The following is an 18,184-nucleotide window of genomic DNA, read 5'->3' as shown; positions in this document are numbered from 1 at the left end:
GGATGCAAGCTATAATTTAGATGTTGGCTATTGACAGTACTTCCAATTTCAGGTCAGCGCAGGAAGACAATTACAGGATTAAACTATCATTATAGTTCAGATGTATCTACATTCATATAAAATGTCGCTCTAACCATGGAGGGACTATTTCAATTTAAATTCAATATGTGCCGTATTGAGCCGAAAACAAGAGGCGATTGTCCAAATATTTAGATGCCGCACTGAAAATCCCACTATCACTCGTCAACATACCAGAGATGACGGAGTCGTTCCATTCTTCCAGGTCGTTGGGGAGGCCCGAGGTGTTAGAGAAGCACTGGTCCAGCCGCATGTTCTCCTTGTTCTCCTCGGCCTCCTTCCTGGGCCAGTCGGACCTTCCGCCCCCCACACAGCCGCCCACAAAAGAGAGCTTGTGCTGGTTCTCAGAGCTGCAGGAGCGAGAGAGCCGGCCGTCAGAACACCACAGCCGCGGGGGTGAGGCCTGCTCACACCCTTCATGGACGCTGAGGGGAGAACAAAAGAAGGATCACTGTCGATGGCTGTGGGTGGAGGGACACTTTTGGTTTTTAAATATTGTCTCAACAATTTTAGATTTAAAACAATTGATTATTACTTGTAAACCTGGACAGTACAAATGGCCATAGTGTTAGAAAGGGGATATTTGTGAGCCTCGTTCTAGTCACCCTATACACACGTATACTTTAAATTTTACACACTATATGTACTGTATATTATCATCGTATCCAATCAGGAAGGGATATAAGTGACATTAAACAAAGCAGTTTATTTGCTTTTCACTGTCACAGTATTTCTCAGGGTGGCGGCTCATATAAACAGAGGGATGGGGTCGAACTGAGGACTCACCTTTCCTGCCTGTTCTTGGAAGCGAACGCTCTCTGCAGTTCCTCCATAATGCAGCTAGGGGGCATGGGAGGATGAATCATATTGCCTAGATGTGGTGACCCTGAGGTGTTGGCCAGTGACCCTCGTAGAGGCAGGGTCATCGAAGCCATGCTTTCTGTGGCCCTGGGGGGAGGCTCCTTGGGGAGGTAGGAGTTGGGCAGGTGAGCGGGGAGCGACGCAGGCCCTGAATCTGAAAGCGAGGGAGGAGGAGGAGAAGAGAAACATTGTAAACAAGATCAATCTCTTCCCCTCTTTCTGTTCCTCTTCTGCAAAACAGTTTGCAGGTCACAGGGGCCGGAGATAATTTGAGACACTGAGCTGAAGTGAAAACACGTAAAGGTTTTCACTCAGAGGAATTCAGACTCTGCATCCACCTGACTTCACAACTGTTTAATTTGAGACAGGATGTGAACATGTTGAGGAGGAAATGCGAACACAGGGAAAAATGCAAAAAGTGGTTTTCTTGCAACCTGCTGGAAAACGTGGCTCAGCTTAGATAATTCTAACTCACCATCTCCAGTGCTCAGCTGAGGCAACAGTTTCGGAGGTACTTGTGGTGGGGAGGTTCCCGGAGGAATCTCCTCCTCTGGTCTGTCTTCCACCTGGTCTCCCTCGTCCTGCAGCCCCTCAGGTAAATCCCCAGCAGGGTGCGTCCTCTCGTCTCCCTCGTCCTCGGGCGGGGGTAGATTGTCCTCCACTTGTTCACAGTCCTGGAGAGGGGCGGCTACTGGTGGACATTAATGAAGAAGAACAAAGCATTTATGAGTGTTGCTGCAAATTAATGCAAACACAATGGCACTGCTGGTAGAAGCAGCTATAAAGGAGTATTCTAGGCAGCAGTGAGGTTGAATTGAAAATAATAGCACATAATTAAAGTGAAATACAATTGAAAAGAACTGAAAATATAAGCCTGTGAAGAAAAATATTTTATATTTAAAACAGTAGTTGTAACATTTTGTTTTGAAAATGTTCCAACAAACTAAACTGTCCTGTACTTTAGAAACATTACACTTACAAATATTGTTCAAGTTACAGTGTTACCTGACAAAGTATTGATTGATAATATTCATTGATTTTTGACAAATACACATAAAGTGGACATGTACAGACCTCTATGAGAGAGCTGAGATTCTCATTGATTTGTCTCTGCTGCCCTCTACAGGCACATATGTAGAACATGTCTCCATTCCTTTGTGTGCACATAACTCAAACTTCTATCAAATTGATCACAGCGATCTTCTACAGTCTCACATTGATCAGCTATAGAGCCAACCTGGCCAACGCAAATCTATTTACCCTTATCTCTTACTTGCTGCTTTAACAGCCCTATGATTCTGTTGCTTCTGTCAGATTGTCTGTCCTACCTGAAGGGGGGGGCTCCTCCTCAGGACCCAGGTATTCCACGCTGCTGACTGCGAGGTTTGAGTTCATAGACCCCCCGAATCCTCCGATCAGGACTGCACCCTCCGAGCAGCATCCCCGGGTGGGAGAGTTGGGGTCGTGGCATAGAAGGCCACTGGATAATGCTACATCTGTGACAGGAGGAGAGGAGAGAAGTGTGTGTAGCTGTTAAAATGTCTGTGGACTAATACGATTATGTGACCTTTATCTCCAGTGATAGAAAGAAATAGTTTCTGGTATTGATGCTGAACCTGCTTCTGTTCCTTCTGCCAAGAGGGTTATTTTTTCACCCCGTGTCTGTTTGTATGTGAGCAGGTTTATGATTTCGTTGACACACTCGGTGGAAAGAGGTGGGTCACGGGAATGTGAATTTAAATGTTTCTTAAGTAATGCACTCCACTGAGTGACATTTTGCTTTTGGCACTTTATTAAATTAGTCAGGCAAATTCATTGTTATGTTATAAATAAAGTTACTAATGTTACTGTTATTATACTATTTTCTATTTCAAACAATACAACATATTACTTCAAGGATATATATCGTTTCCCATTTCCTGGAGAGGAAATTCAGCCGCATGTTGGAAACATTGTAAAAATCTTTTTTTATTTTGCAGCAAACATAATGTCATTTTATCCAGATGATTACAGAGGCGTCCTGGCATTACCTTCAGCTGTTCGTACCACACCCTCTCATTATCTCTCTCTGCCTGATTCATTATACGGGTTGGGTAATGTGAGTGGGTGCTTGTGTTTATGGAACCAATCTACGGCTTCCCCTTCACAACCACCACCCTGTGGCCCGTACCTGTGGAACTCTGCTTGAGCTTATCGTTTTTCTTTTTTCTCCACTTCCAGGGCTTGAAGATGCGCCCCAGCGTGGCCAGTTTGCTGTTTCGCCGGATGGGTGGAGTGTGGACGCTGCTCACCAGGCAACCCGTCCTCAGCACCCTCTGCTGGTCCAGCACCTCTACTTCAGGAGACAGAGGAGATGGAGGAGAAGCCCGGAAAGAGGGGCAGAGAGAGGTGTTGCAGGAGGATGAGATGGGGCGGAGGTGTGATCAGGAGACGGGCCAAGTGCAAGGAAAGAGAGAGTATAGGGATGGGGGGGATGAAGAAAGACATGCAGAAGTTTAAGGGAGAGGAGAAGAGGGAGAGAGAAGGCAGAAGACAATTAGTACGCTCAACTCACTGACTGAGCCATGATGGACTCCAAGCGCTTTGAGCAGATTCAATTAGAAAAGACTCATTTGATCAAGACACACTCTCTCGTGGGTGTAATTCTCCTGTGAATCTGTCCGAGTAATACGTATCAAAGTGAACATCTCTCCCTGTCCGCATGTGGAGGAAGCACCAGAGCACACAAGAAGACGCCGTTTTCTTCTGAGACGGACAGATGTGCCAGGATCAGACTTTACTGCCGGGCCAAACGACACAACATATTCTAATGCTCCACTGTCGCATGTTTTTATATTATCTGTCACAGCACTTACTCATCACACTCACTGTGGGTAAATAGTTTTCACTTCCCGATATCAATTCCAAAACCTTGACTTTGCTTATCTGCAAATACAGAGTTTTAATCTGATGGCAATTCATTTAGATCAAAACTTTTATAATGTATTTCAGCAGATATATTCTACTAACCCTGTATGGAAGTTGCTTTTCAGATGCTTTATGAGATGGATACGTTTGAAGATCGTAACCCTAGGGCCACCCCTCGAAACTCCAATCTTGCATACAGCACATGTTGCTGTTTTACTTGTGGGACTTTCCAGTGAGAAATATTGAAAAAAGTTACTAACATGTTAGACAGCTCGGGATAATGCTTCACTACCAGAAATCCCTTCCTCCTCTTCTTCCTCTTATAGCAGAGTGCAACTGTCGCTTTAGAGCAACGATGAAAGGAAGTGATTTCCGGGGAAAAGAAAAAAAACAATTCCAGCGTTAAACTATAAAGACATGGCATTAGATCTGTGCAAATACTCGCCAATGCCAGACCCAGCATTTTTTGCACTATCGGAGACTTTCCCGAAATGGTTATGTTAAAGGAAAATCTTTGAGTACTTTCCATTATGCCGCAGAATCTCAGAGCAGATGCAGAGTATTTTTGTTGTTTCTTCCCACAAAGCCAAGTTGACTCATGTCTGAAGAGGATAGAATCTCTTATCTCGTGTCACGAAGGAACTATCAAATCAAATGAAAATAAAAATGTATGGTAATATACAGTAAAAGCAACATATGCACATCAGAGCATGAGAAACCAAATACTGTAAAAGAAGATTCATAATGAGTAAAAAAAATACCCAAATGAAAATATGCAGACAATGGTTTTCAACAAACCATTGAAACAGAGCCACTGAGATCCATTGAATCTAATCTAATAATCTAATCGTTTCATATATAAACTATATTTCAGATCAAAGGAATAAGAACAGATGAAAAAGTATGTGATAATCTGTAGAGTGCGGTCCATGATATTAAATTATTTGTCATAATAAATTAGCTTTTACTACCTACTGTACTTCTCTCCCTGCACAGAGAACAATTTCCCCTGATTAGATGAAAACTTGACAGTGACTCATCTCAAGCAAAGTGTGGGTCTAGAGCTCCATGTGCGCACAGTGCTGCTGGATTGCCCTCATCTATAGTCACACAGAGAGCCAAGAAAGAGGGGGTGCACAATAAACGCTGTGTATTTTTTGAGCTACATACGTCAATGTGACAAAAACAGAGCTATAGCTGCCTCCAGGAGACTGATAAATCTTTGTTCAGATATTCAGCCGAGGAGGAGGCGAGGATTTGTGACGGGGGGGAGGAAGAGGAGGGGTTCCTAGAGTGGCTCGAGGTGTGAAGTGGAGTGCTGTGATGATGGAGGAGGAGGGGAGGATACATCTGACTCCTGTACATGATTTTTTCTCTTTTTTTTGTGTGTGCAGCCCCTTGTTTCTTCCCTGAAGCACATGGATAGAGATTGTTGGAGGAGGGGAGGGAAGAACAGAGGAGAGGAGAAAGAAGTAAGGAGCGGAAAGGAGAAAGAGACAAGGAGAACTTGGAAAAATATAAAATAAAAATAAAAAGTAAGTGAGACAACAGGGACAGAGAAAGAGAAATAAAAATAAAAGTATGATAAGACAGAAAACAAGAGAAGAAGAAGGGATGAGATGAAAAGGGCTAATTTCCAGTTTGAGTTTTTGACCATTCAGGGGTCTGGAAACAGGTCAGTTGACCATGCACTCACTGTGTCATCATCACTACTGTCACACATTCAGCGTGGCGGACGTGGCGCCTCACGCAGAATCCAGGTCAAGCTGGAAGGAAACGCACCCAGTCCCACAGAGAAAAAAAAGCTTAAGAGAGGGAGAGGGGGAGAAGGAGGGGGAGAGGCGTCTGTGTGAGAGGATGAGAAAGAGAGAGAGAGCGAGAGAGAGAGAGAGAGAGAGAGAGAGAGAGAGAGAGAGAGAGAGAGATTGTGTGCATGTGGAGAAAGGGAGAAGAGGTGGGGTCAGGCCCGCTGCTGTTGCCATGCCGACCACATCCAGATGCTGCCGCAGCAGTGGGAGCCAGCGGGAGGAGCAAACCAGTCTGTGGCTCGGAGGAAAGGAGGAGAGAAAAGAGGCGAGGAGCCCCCTGCACAGACACTGCCTGCCACATCTAAAGCCATAGCAGCACCCAGTGCATTGTGGGTAAGGGGTGAAGCCACATGGAGGACAAGATCTGTCTGCGTTTTGAGAGAGTGAAGGAGATTGGAAGGAGGGGGGATAAGGAGGGGGGATTCCAGGGAAAAGAGGCAAGAAGGAGCGATGGGAGGGGGCTGTTGCTATACGGAAGAGCTTCCAGGGAGAATCTGGGCTCGTCCAATCACGGAGGAGCTATTTATAATGCATATCAAGTAACTTCATTTTTCATAGAAGGGATGGTTTTTCAGAGAAAATGACAGGAGTCCGAGCAGAGCAGGGGAATTAGGTTAAAAAACATGCATGCACACAGAGATTTATTTAATCCGCTGGATGAGGATGTATATGAATGGACAACATGCACCATGCAATGCAAATAGGATTTGTTAAATCTGTGTGTGTCATGCTGATGCAGTGTGTTTTGCTGCTCTCCAACACACACACTGGGTGGTGACAGGTCTGAACACAAAATAAAAGATTAAATTAAAGAGAGAAATAATTATATATGTCATGTTGACCCTCAGCAGTGCAGGCAAATGTACACTACGACTGCTCAGCTTCATCCGGCATTAGTGCAGCGTGAGCTCAGAAATGATTAAAGAGTGGAAATAAAGTCGACAATATGATAATGTAACTTGGCAAGAAAACTTTATCAGAGCGCTCTAGCGGGCCACCAGGGACCACACCCCACTTAACCAGCTTGTCAGCACATTCAGGAGTACCTCTCCCCCACACGCTCACGCTGACAATATCCCTCCTCCCAAGTGCTCAATGTGAGAGCTAACCACAGAGGGTTTTCTCTTATTATATGTGACGTGTAAACCTGAAAAAGGGTTAGAGGGAGTCTCTTCTGTTCTGCTGTGATACTGGATTTCCGAATGTGTTTTTCTTTCCAGATTTTTCAATGAAAGGGATTCCCACTGAGATGTGTAAAATCATTAGCTTTGCTTCAGCAGAGAGCTTGTAAGGGACACAACTTTGGTTTGGCTAATATGAATGAGTGGGTGTCTGATTTTAAAACTGATCATATAGATTTGAAAGGTAAGATAAAGCAGAATAAATCCTCGCTCCACTATTCATCCAATAGTTCACTGGGACTGAATGATGTCAACAGCTGTTGTTGCATCATTTACCAGAATTACAAGTCACCACAACAAACATTAAGTACTTATCATCTCATTTCACAAGCAGGTGTTTAAACCTCTCCACAGGAATCAGTACTCAGGAATATGAAAGCTGAAAGGGCCTTGAACAGTTGTCAGGTAAGAGTGAAAGGCACTATTCGTCCTTCAAGTTGAAGTGTAACACTTACAACCTAAAATGAGCACAGTCAGGAGCACTCTCCTCCACAATAAAATACTATCGCTGTTGACCTGTTGGGTGAGCTTAAAAGAGACTGTCCTCTTGTGCTGTAAGTTCTATTTTCCTTGGGCAGTTGCTTAGAGGAAGGAAATGTCTGTTGCATGTAGGGCTCGGTGATATGGCCAAACATTTTATCTACATACAGATAATTGGTCCTGAGTGAAGGTTGTGGTTTTAAACTCTTCTTTATGAGCAGAGAATGACAAACACTTGATAAACAGCAAATCTTTGAATAGATAAATTATGGTTTTTACCACCTTGCACAAATATTATTACATATTACATTACATGTCATTTTTTTTGTGTGAATATATATATATATATGTATTTCGCTCAAAGCACCAAAGCCTCTTACAGCTGCTTACATGACTGTAGACTGCTGCAAGCATCTCTAAACCAAACCTATAGCAAATAATATATATTGAAACAGCCTTTAAACACTGTATCTGTGCTTCCGAGTTCTCATCACCAGCTATAAATAACAACAGACGGACCCTTGACTCCATCACCTCTGCAGGCCCTGTAGATCCTCGGCTGCTTGCTCCAGCCTCCTTCTCCTTCCACCCGGGCAACTGACAACGTGCCCTTGAATGGACCACCTCCTTAGCCACCGCCACGCCAGCTACCCTCTTCTCCTTACCCCCCTGGCTTTACAACTGTGCTGCCATCTGTCCGTAGCCCCACTGCCTCAGGGACCGAGCCACAATCAGGACACCCAGCTAACGACTCTCATGGAGCGAGCGAGCTGAAGACGAGCTGAAGGAGTGTCAAAGGAAAGAGTGGGAATGAGAAAGAGAGGCTGAGATCAAGAATGGAAGTGGTCAGCTATGGTGGTTTTATAAAAGGCAGGGTAGATGAAATAATGAACACATACACAAAATGACAACATTCAGAAGCTCAGGAGCAAGAGCAAAATCCACTTAACATGGAAATGAATAATAACTGAAAGCCGTCTCTTATAGAGTGTTCTATTTCTAGCAGATTTATTCTTCCTACAACAATATACTTCATTAGCAGGGGAAAGACTAGTCTATTGTCCAAAATTTCCATTTTACATTCTACGCTGAATAAGTAGAAATGAAGGAAAAAACATCATATTTAACTGAGCGGCCTTCATTAGCTCTAATAAATAAGTCCTGGCCTCAAGTAACTGTGTTCCTGAGGTAAACAGATGACTCATCCGCACGTGGACGTTGTGTAGTGCAATTTGTCTGAGAACTGATTTCTGAGAGGACAGGATATCATGGTGTAAGGCCACATGAGTCGGCAAAGGTCAGGCCTCCAGATCATCTATGTGAATATCGCCGAAGTGTGAAACTCCAGCGTGTGGGCTACTGGCATCAAGACTGTGAAATGATGTCAGTGAGGCCAGCAGCCAATAGGAAGTGCCCGAGGCCCTTGTTTGTTACCATATGTTATTGTTGAGAATGAGGTCTGGTGGGTGGCTTCACGTGTAAAGCCTGAAACATGCTTCTGCGTTTTCACGGGCCCGTAAGCGCCCTTACGTGCTTATGTATCCCTCCTTACGTGCTGACGGGTGTCGACCCCCTTTTCTAAAATTTACGGCAAAGCTCTGCAAGCTCACTCAGCCCGCAAGGCTGTGATTGGTCTGCTCTACATCCCTTCTGGAGCTGCATTTCCGGTTTCATGCCCCATAATACCGGCAGAAATCACGGAAGATTTAGAAGAACGAATATGCACCAAATAGAAGAGCACTTGGCAGAAGATATCCGATAGTATGATCACTTGCATAACCTGTCACTGACTGGCGGATTTGTCCGCCAGAAAAAGGCTACGAGGAGCCGCAGTGGCTATGTAAATAAACAATCGACGAAGAAGAAAGAAGGCGTCTCTAAGGTCGTCTTCGACAAAAAGCATTACTCCGCCTAGTGTTCTGGCGCGGAATTGCTTTGTAAGACGCGCAACGGTTGGGGAAGCATGAATGAAAACGAGTCTTGCGCCACAGCGGCGTGAAAAGACGCAGACGCAGTCGCAGAAGCATGTTTCAGGCTTAAGCCTTTGCTGCAGCCTTCCAGATCCAAGGGCGGCTTCCTACCTGCTTTCACTTTCTGGACAGATCGATGTAGCAGCGAGTGGGGGTTTTTCACAGGAAGGATCTCTGTGACGGTTCCAGCAGAGATAAGTTGTATTAGTTAACATCAAGTGCATTTTAATATCTGTGTGACATATGACCGTAAAACAAAAAGTCAAGATCAGTTAGTGCGACTCAGCTTTAAAGGGGAGCTCCAGAAGATATTTCATCTTTGAAAAAGAAAACTTCCTTGTGACGTCCCCATTGTTTCGTGGGTTCACCTAAGAAACAATATATTTGAATGGACAGCCTTACAAACTCTGAAGTGAAGTTTCAAATTGTTTTGGAGATTATATTGTATCGTATCTGAAGTATCTTATCAATGATATTGTGTCGTAAGTATCATATGGTATCCTAAGTATTGTATCATAGCATATCTTATCGTATTGTAACGTATCTTAGCATGGTGTAGCCTAGCGTATCTTATCGTAGGGACTAATTAAGTTTCTCATCCTCAGTTCCAAAGCTGACCATTTTTCTTGTTTTTTATCTCACTCTCAAAAATCTGACAACTTTAGGGCAATACTATATCACTACAATACCTCTGTAAAACAAAGATAAAGCATCTTCATATACCTAAATAACATAAAAGCTCAATATCTGAGATATATCTCTGATGTTGATGTTATGAAGTTCATGAATAATAATTTTGTTTTTCATTCTCTGAAGACCCTTAAATATTGTTATCTCAACATAATTTCCTATGTGTATTTTCATGACTTAAAAACATCTCCAGTATTTATAATAATATTATTTATTAGCTCTTTTCTTAACAATACACCAAAGTATAGCAATGTTGTATAACAACAAAACAATGTTAAAAATAGGTACATCTGCTTATACGAAAATATTTCAAAATAAGGATGATAACTCCAGACATACACGAGCACAAGCACACAGTGCATATACACATGTAGATCCAGACACTGTCCCCTCCTCATTGCTTCTGCTTTACAACAAAAAAAGAAGAGGCCAACGGTGAAACTCCCACTGCAGCCATCACATCCACCCAGTGGGCCAAAATGTCCTCGCTGAAAGTGCTTTTCCTGTCACCATCACAGGGCGAGCCTTAGAAAATATCAGTCCAACCTGCTCCCCCAACAACAACTAACCACCATTAGAGGAAGAGGAAGATCCTGACTGTGTCCAGGAACACAGCCCGCCCATTGTAAAGCTTTCAGCTCCGCCCCTGCTATGAGAGATCTCATCTTATTCCATCAAAAGACTCCTTTCCAATCAGGTAATGTACGTCTTGGTTCAGCCTTCATACCTTAGGCTGTTCCCGCTGTCTATCACATTAATCTCACAATCTGCGAGATTCATATTGACACATTCAGTTCCGTTCATATATTCAAAAGGGCTGCTTGCAATGCAGGCGCCTCTTGACAGAGAGGCTTTTTTCTAATTATAAAATGACACTTTTAGACTGCACTGACAAAAAAATGGTTAGAAAAGACTTTCTCAGGATCCAATAGGTCAGTGTTTGTATCAATTCATCACGATCTCCTACTTACTGATTTTGAATTGCTTGGGATAATAGCAAATGTAAATTTTTTGCGCAGTCCCCCTCTAGGTTTACACACAGGTGAGTTAGCCATGGCTCTGCAGCGCGGCGTGGGTGTTTTCAGTCAACAAGGCTAGTTAAAGACCCAGGTGGGTGAGCGACGGTGTGTTATTTATTCCAGGTATATCACTGAATTGGGTCAAAGCTTGAAAAAATTTCAAACAGAGCGTAACACTGAGAGTGTGCACGAGAGTGAGAGAGGAAGCATATTAGACAAATACTCACTCCAGCCGTGATGTGTGTGAGCGTCAGTGTGCCTGTTCTAGTTTCTACACTTGCTTCTGCAGCTGGTAGCTCAGTTCCACCGGGCTCCAGTCACTCTGGAGGACAGGAGCAGTCGAGACAGTGGTACGTTCACAGAGCACACATCACTGCTGCTAGCACTGTAATCTGCTAACAGGTTCTCACAGCAAAGGATGCTACTCACTCCCACTTGCAGATTCCCTCAAGTGTGCAGCTGCGGAACTGGAACAGGTTTGCCGTGTTGCACAGTCGAGTGCCAAGCTGATACTCCTCATCAAAAGCACAAAAATTGAGTTAAAAATATCATGATGTTTTTTGTAAGCATGTAATTTGTCCGAAAAGCTGCAGTTATCCCCTGTGTTGGACCTGAAGTAGATCATGCAGGGGCCAGGATGAACAGTGGCCAGCAGCTCGTTTTGCGACGCCAGACTGTGCAGACACGAGTCAGTGCACTAACTGTCCGCCAACCTCATTCATCACAGATACATGGATACACTTGAACAGTCCAGACGTTACATGCATGGTCGTATTTTCCTATCCAAAGACGTACTTAGGACATATCCGTGTTATGACGATGTTTCTACATCTACAGCAGCTTAGTTTAAATTCTGTAAATCATGCCTGAAAATAAAAATAGAAAAAAAACTCGATTCGATAAATGCTTTGGTTAGGTTACAGTAAAATATTAGTCACCTCACCAGTAAAGTCCAGTGTTAGAGGCGTCTGGTTCTGATGGCAGAGTAAGTGTCTAGTTACTGCATTCTCTTGTGTGACGACACAAGCTGCAGTTGTGCTGACGTTTCCACGCTGAAAAGGACAGTATCTGGTGGCCGGTTTGGGCCACACAGACAACACTGTGTTGATGGAGGAGATGCTAGAAGCCACTTACCCATCAATTACGATCTCAAACACTGTACCACAGGCTTGGCCACAGTTCCAGTCACAGTTTAAAAGGGATTGGGTTGGGACTTTTGGCTTACGAAGATGAATGGGATAATCAAATGAAATGGAAATTTGTGCCTGGATCTGCACAATGTGCTTTCATCAATAATGTGTCATCAGTACAAAAAAAAAGGAAAATTAAAAAATGACTGGGCCTGTGTCCCAGCAGGAAACCCGGACAGACTCATCAGCACACAGACCACAGCTCTGCAGTGCAAAGGCTGGTGCTGTCCATGGTGCTGAGACTCACTCTGCTATTCTCCAACATCGACTCAAGTCCAAACTCACTCCCTATTCCCAGTCAAATAGCATGGTCAAATTCTTACAGTAAAAACATTTAGAATAGTTCCCACAAAAACAGAAGAAGGTGGATTCGGCTCTAGTAGATTTGACTTTATTGTCTTTGTAGCTCACACATCAACAAAATAAAAAGCTTCGATTTATTTCCCATTTATAATTGTATTCCTTCTAGTGCAGTTATCTGATCTGGCTATGCATTTCATTTACTATCTCCTGAGAGACCCTGACGGAGATGCTCGATAACACTGTGGTGTAAGTGCCTATCAAACAGTCACTCCATGGACGGCCTCCCTCAAACCACTTCCTGTCAGCCTGCTGTAACGTCTGTCCTCCCCTAACTTAGCCCCCTGGGCTTTACCTGCCTCGGGTTTCTCTCTTCTTTATTTCTTACTCCGTCCTTCACCTTCCTTGTCTCCCTGTTTCCAAGTCCTGGGAATCCCCTATGTCCTTTTCATCTATCCCTTATTGAATCAGGCAGGTTTGTGAGGATGGAGGGACACTGCAGCTACAAACAGGTGAAGATACAATATATCTATGTGTGAGTGTGGGACGAGGAGGGGGAGGCAGGGCAGCGCTGTAGTTCGTACAAACTTATTGACCCTGGAGAGGTGGGAACAAGAATGATGAATGGGACTTTCTTGACTTATGGAGCCTGATCACGTTTTCAATTGAGCGAAACAACTCAGCTAATATGAGCCTTTCAAAGATCAGAAAACCTCTTCTTTTCCTCCTCAGCCATTCATGTGCATCTATATTGTGCATAAAAAAATTATATTACAACATAAAATGTTCTATATTTTATTTATTTAAGCTCTATATATTTGGTTGTAATTTTTTTATTTGTCGTTATTTATGTCTGTATATATAAACAGTATTTATTATTGATTTCAACTTTCAGCAGCTGATTTGTTTACATACTCTCACGGTATTTACTTTTATAGTGTTGGTCAAATATGTTTTTTTGCATATTCGACTTTCTGTTCACATGATATTTCTCTGTACAGACTGGACCTTCCACCAAGATAATTGTTGGTAACATTCCTTAACTTGCATGCTGATAACATCTTAGGAACACTATATATCCAATGGTCAATATATCAGTGTCACCATTGTCAAGCCAAACTAGTTGGGCTCTGCTCATCAGATATGTTTTGTCTTGTGTAGTACCGCTTTAGTCTGAAATCAGTATTTTCATATTGAAGATGACTGAGTTGCATGTAACATCAAACCCACACAGAATTATCATCATGTGCACAAAACCATCATATGATAAAAGAATGAGAGTGTAGAAATAGGGTGAAACAAAACCTTAGCAAGTAGAACAAAAGGGTAAACAGAGGAATTCAGTATTTTTGATTTAACTGTCACTTTAAGATCTAGAGGATCCGGGGCCAGATACTGGAGCTGATGCAGAGACTTTCCGAATCAGGACCACACAGCCCCTGCCTCTTTGTTAATGGCCTCCTATAGACCATCCATCATCTCATCGTAGCCAGTTAGCAATTAGGACAACTTCTTGGCTTTCTTTCAACACAGGCCGCTGCTCCCCTCGTCTCTCTCTCTCTCTCTCTCTCTCTCTCTCCGTGCTCTGTTTCACTCTCTCCCATCTCCTCCCTGCCTCACTGACTCAGTCGCCTCCTGACCTTTTCTCTCCAGCTTCTTTTCTTCTCCTTTCCTCTAAAACGTGTCTCCTCTGCTTCCCAGACACGATGCCCAGAGGAGTTTCCTCTCTCAGCTCTTTACCCTTCACACCATCAAGCATGCAACTTCCTGATCTCCATTTAACCTCAGCCTTTGGAGGGTAAATAGCTCCATTCCATGCTGCCTTTATGCCGGGGTCTCTGACAGGTGTGCTGGGCTGCTCGGGTCTTCCTTCTCTGTGAGCTGTCTGTTCAGCTGCCTGACAGTCAGCTTCGAGCACATTCCGGCTGTGATTTTTCCCCTTATTTCATTTTTTTTTTCCATTTAACATAGTCGGCACAGACCTGCCAGTTCTCCAGCAGATTCATGTGCACATGAATGCGCAAGCCAAAAAAAGCACACAGGTGTACGCATGCAAACCACAGCTGCAGCACCAAATAGCTGCAACACTGTCAAAACTCCTAATCTGCTCTGGCATCCACAGGGAGCAGGCATGATGTCTGGCTTTTGTTGTTGTCGTCATTTTTGTGCTCCATTTTCATGGGCGGCTGTAGGAGAGGGGAAGCGTCCGCAGAGAGCAGAGCTCAACGAGGCGTCTGGATGCAGCTTACCCCGCTCGCTACTCAACGGCCGTGGAGCCACAGTGTGACACAACATCATCCAGTTGTGTTAAGGGACAGACATTAGTGAGTTTTCACAAGACGGTTTCTTTTGTGGCCTCATTTGATTTAAAGTGAACCTCCTATTAGCTAATGGCTCAGTGGTGTTCAGCTGTTATTACATCCCATTATTAACACACAAACTAAATTCATTATGGAGCAGAGTTGGACAGTATAGTTGATATTTGTATCTACCCCGAGTAGCAGTAACACAATCCAACCTGTGTGGAAGCTTCTACCAGGTTTTTCATCTCATTCATTCAGTTATCATTCCGTTGTTTCCATTTACTTTTTAATATCATGTGTTATTGAGCATCTTTCATCTCATCGCCCACTCTTACCAAATACAGTTAGCTCTGTAAGTATAAATGACTGAATGAGTCATTGCCTGTGACAATGTGCTGGCAGATATGCATCACGAACGCAGTGTGACTCCTGTTGGAAGATTTGCTTCCCACAGTCTCGACTACATCACTTAATAATAAACAACAATATAAATAGAGAGATTCCACGATACTGAACACAGGCAACAGGGAGGTTTATCTCTGACTCTCCATGGCTGATCATTCCTTCTTGGCCTCTGTGGGCACCTCTCTCCATCATGGAGGAGGAAGGAATATCTCCTCAGTGGCCACGGCATGTATATTAACAGGTGGCCTTGACTGACTCACAGTCCCTTAGGGTTGACCATGACGAATAGGTCATGACTGTGGCGAGGATTACAGCTACGCTTACTGAAAACAGGAAGTAAGGACCTAATTAGGCTAAGTTTGATGCCAGTGCAGGTGGCTCCTCCGAAGAGCAAATCGAGCTCCTGTATTTCTGCACTGTCTTTCACAATGAAACTGTAATCTTGTCTGTGTGCGTGTGGCAAGATGTGTTCTTGTGTTTTTACTGTGTCCTCCACGATGACAGCAAAAACTGAATCAAAAACAAAAAGAAGCCAAAAGCAGGAGATTGAGATTTCACTGCGCCCAATAATTGTATTCAAAATTGAAAACTCTGCTGATCTTATTTTCCTGGAAAACAGATTGTTTTGTCTGCACAAGGTCACAAAATGTTGATAAATGCCCATCGTAGAATCAAAGGTGATGTTTTCATTATGTGTTGTTTTGTCAATCCAACAGTCCTGAGCTCAGTTTACAATAGAGAGGTTCCGATAACATTTTTGCCTTCCATATACGATACCTGGACTTTGCGTGTATGCAGATACAAAGTACTGATCCGATAACAGTCCATTAAACAAAAATAACAATTTACATCACCTCTTTTAACAGCTGTATCCTACTAGCTCCTAATAAGTGATGATTGCTATTATTGCTGTATGATCCCGCTCAGGTTAAACTCTTTGAAAAACCAATACATACAAAGAATCAATTCTGTATATCTTCTTCTATCATCTAGTTTGACATTTATAACAAAAAAAGAACACAAATCCTTTTTCCCTTCACCTTGGTAAAGTCCTTGTGCTCGTTCATTCAACGGTTTCTTCAAATTCTTCTTGAGATTGCTCATGGTGTCATTGGCATCACTAGTGCTACTAGAATGTACTTGTGGGACTTTCCAGCATGATATATGATCAAATTGCTGACATTTCATTCAGCTCTGACAGACACTGAACTACCGGATATCACTTCTTCTTTGCTGCTCTAAAGACAGTACTCGTCAGTGGCAGAGGAGCGGGACTGATATTTTGAAGCGGCAGAGAAGAAGTGATTTACAGGAAAATAAGTTGCAGTTTTCTCTTGGTGAAACGAATAAACTTAAAAGACGTGATCGATACATAGATTCACACACTCTTTGTGGCCCGGTCCAGCATTTTCAGCCGAATCTGAGGCAATTCCAATACTGTTATCAATATCAGAACATCTCTAGTTTACAGTGATACCAAGAGAAATGAAGCAAATTTCGATAATCAAAAAGTGGCAACTATCTCTCAAACACTGACAATTTATCCGTCAGCAAAAAAAGTAGCCGATTCATTTTTGATTAATCAACTGATCAACTAATTATTTCATTTTAAATGAGGGGGGAATTTACTTTACATTACAACAGTGCTATAGCTTGTGTATAACGGAGCCATATTAAATATTAACATCAGTATTTGTCCCACGATACCATGCATCAATCCCTGTAGAGACAACAGTAAATCCAAGTATTATTGTTTAAGTTAACTGTATTTTAGAAAATCACTTCAAATCTCCCCCTTAGACACTTAATACTTGATTTGAATTGTTTGAGGTGGGTTCCTGCTTCGTAATAGTGACCACATGGACACACACACACACACACACGCACACACACACACAGCGTGGTGTCATTCTGAGATATTTACAGACTCCAGTGTAGGAGAGGAGTTCTTTTCTGGTGTCTGATTCTCACTTCCGCTCACGTTTTCAGAACGAAAACAACTTCTCACTGAGTTGTTCTCCCGCTGCTCTATTCACCCACCACATCCCTGGAGGAACGCAACAAGTTCACATCCTGTCTCCGAACTAAAGAGGATGTTAAAAAATCTATCTAAAAGGCTGGTATAGAAGAGAGACATACCAAACACCACTATAACCACATCGCTCCCTCTTACACCGTTGAGGGTCCTCGAAATGCCTCATTATAGAGCGGACACAAAAAAGATGCTTCTAGTTCACGGCCTGTCAGGACCTAGCTGGCCTTCTGCGCCATCTTGAACTTCTCTTAAAGATGGCGCCTAGAGAACGGATAGGGATACTCGTTAGTGATTCAGATTCTCTTAAAGACAGAGCTGGGGACTGGACAAGAAGGTTCAGTGTCATTAGTATATATGTAGGTATGCTCTTTATATATCTGCATCTTTGTCACTCTTTCATGCCACAGTTGCTCATTCAGGAGTTAAAACTGATTTATTTTAAATTCATGGAGCTTATGTAAGGAGTCCCTGTGGCGTTAAAACCAGTTTGTGTACGTTGTTACGCCGTCATTCTAAACAAAGCCATGTGAAATGGGGAGCACATTATATAAGAGCGGTTGACTCAGAATTTCCCATACGAGCGAAGTCTGATGCACAAGACGGGTGAGTCATCGTCACGGCCTGATATCAGCTTTCACAAGGGTTTGGTAAGACAAGGAGAGGGGTGGGGGGGGGGGGGCTTTACTTATACCTGCAATCCTCAGAGATTCTTCTGATGTCTGATCCGAGGGGATTATCCAGCTATCAGTGAGACCAGCAGAGGAGGATGAGACCTGAAAAGCCACTGATCAGAAGTAACTGGTGGCGAGACGCTGTTCTGTAACTGGACAAAGTGGGTCCAACTGTTCACGGGTTTAAGTCGCCATGTGCAAGGTGACTGATCCCTGTGAGCTCCAGGGACAAAGCTTTTCATTGATCTGATTTCCCAAAGAGGGAAAAATGATTTTCTTCAGGAAT

The 18,184-nt window shown here is 43.3% G+C and overlaps 1 protein-coding gene across 2 annotated transcripts in view; it reads right to left on the bottom strand.

Annotated features, from left to right (window-relative positions):
- The window catches only part of phactr3a (phosphatase and actin regulator 3a), a 33,650-nt gene that overhangs the window by 12,183 nt on the left and 3,283 nt on the right, over positions 1–18,184 (bottom strand). The window contains exons 2-6 of one of the 2 annotated variants that reach the window (XM_062392128.1): positions 3,110–3,271; positions 2,268–2,435; positions 1,415–1,630; positions 865–1,093; positions 253–503 (exon numbers count right to left, since the gene is read on the bottom strand). In XM_062392128.1, the coding sequence (XP_062248112.1) occupies positions 253–503; positions 865–1,093; positions 1,415–1,630; positions 2,268–2,435; positions 3,110–3,271 (1,026 nt within the window). The remainder of the gene's footprint in view (positions 1–252; positions 504–864; positions 1,094–1,414; positions 1,631–2,267; positions 2,436–3,109; positions 3,272–18,184) is intronic. The other variant, XM_062392129.1, reaches the window with a different exon arrangement.

Source organism: Platichthys flesus, chromosome 7, assembly GCF_949316205.1.
Source record: "Platichthys flesus chromosome 7, fPlaFle2.1, whole genome shotgun sequence".
In the NCBI taxonomy this organism is placed as follows: domain Eukaryota; kingdom Metazoa; phylum Chordata; class Actinopteri; order Pleuronectiformes; family Pleuronectidae; genus Platichthys; species Platichthys flesus.
This window is presented reverse-complemented; position numbering and strand designations above follow the sequence as displayed.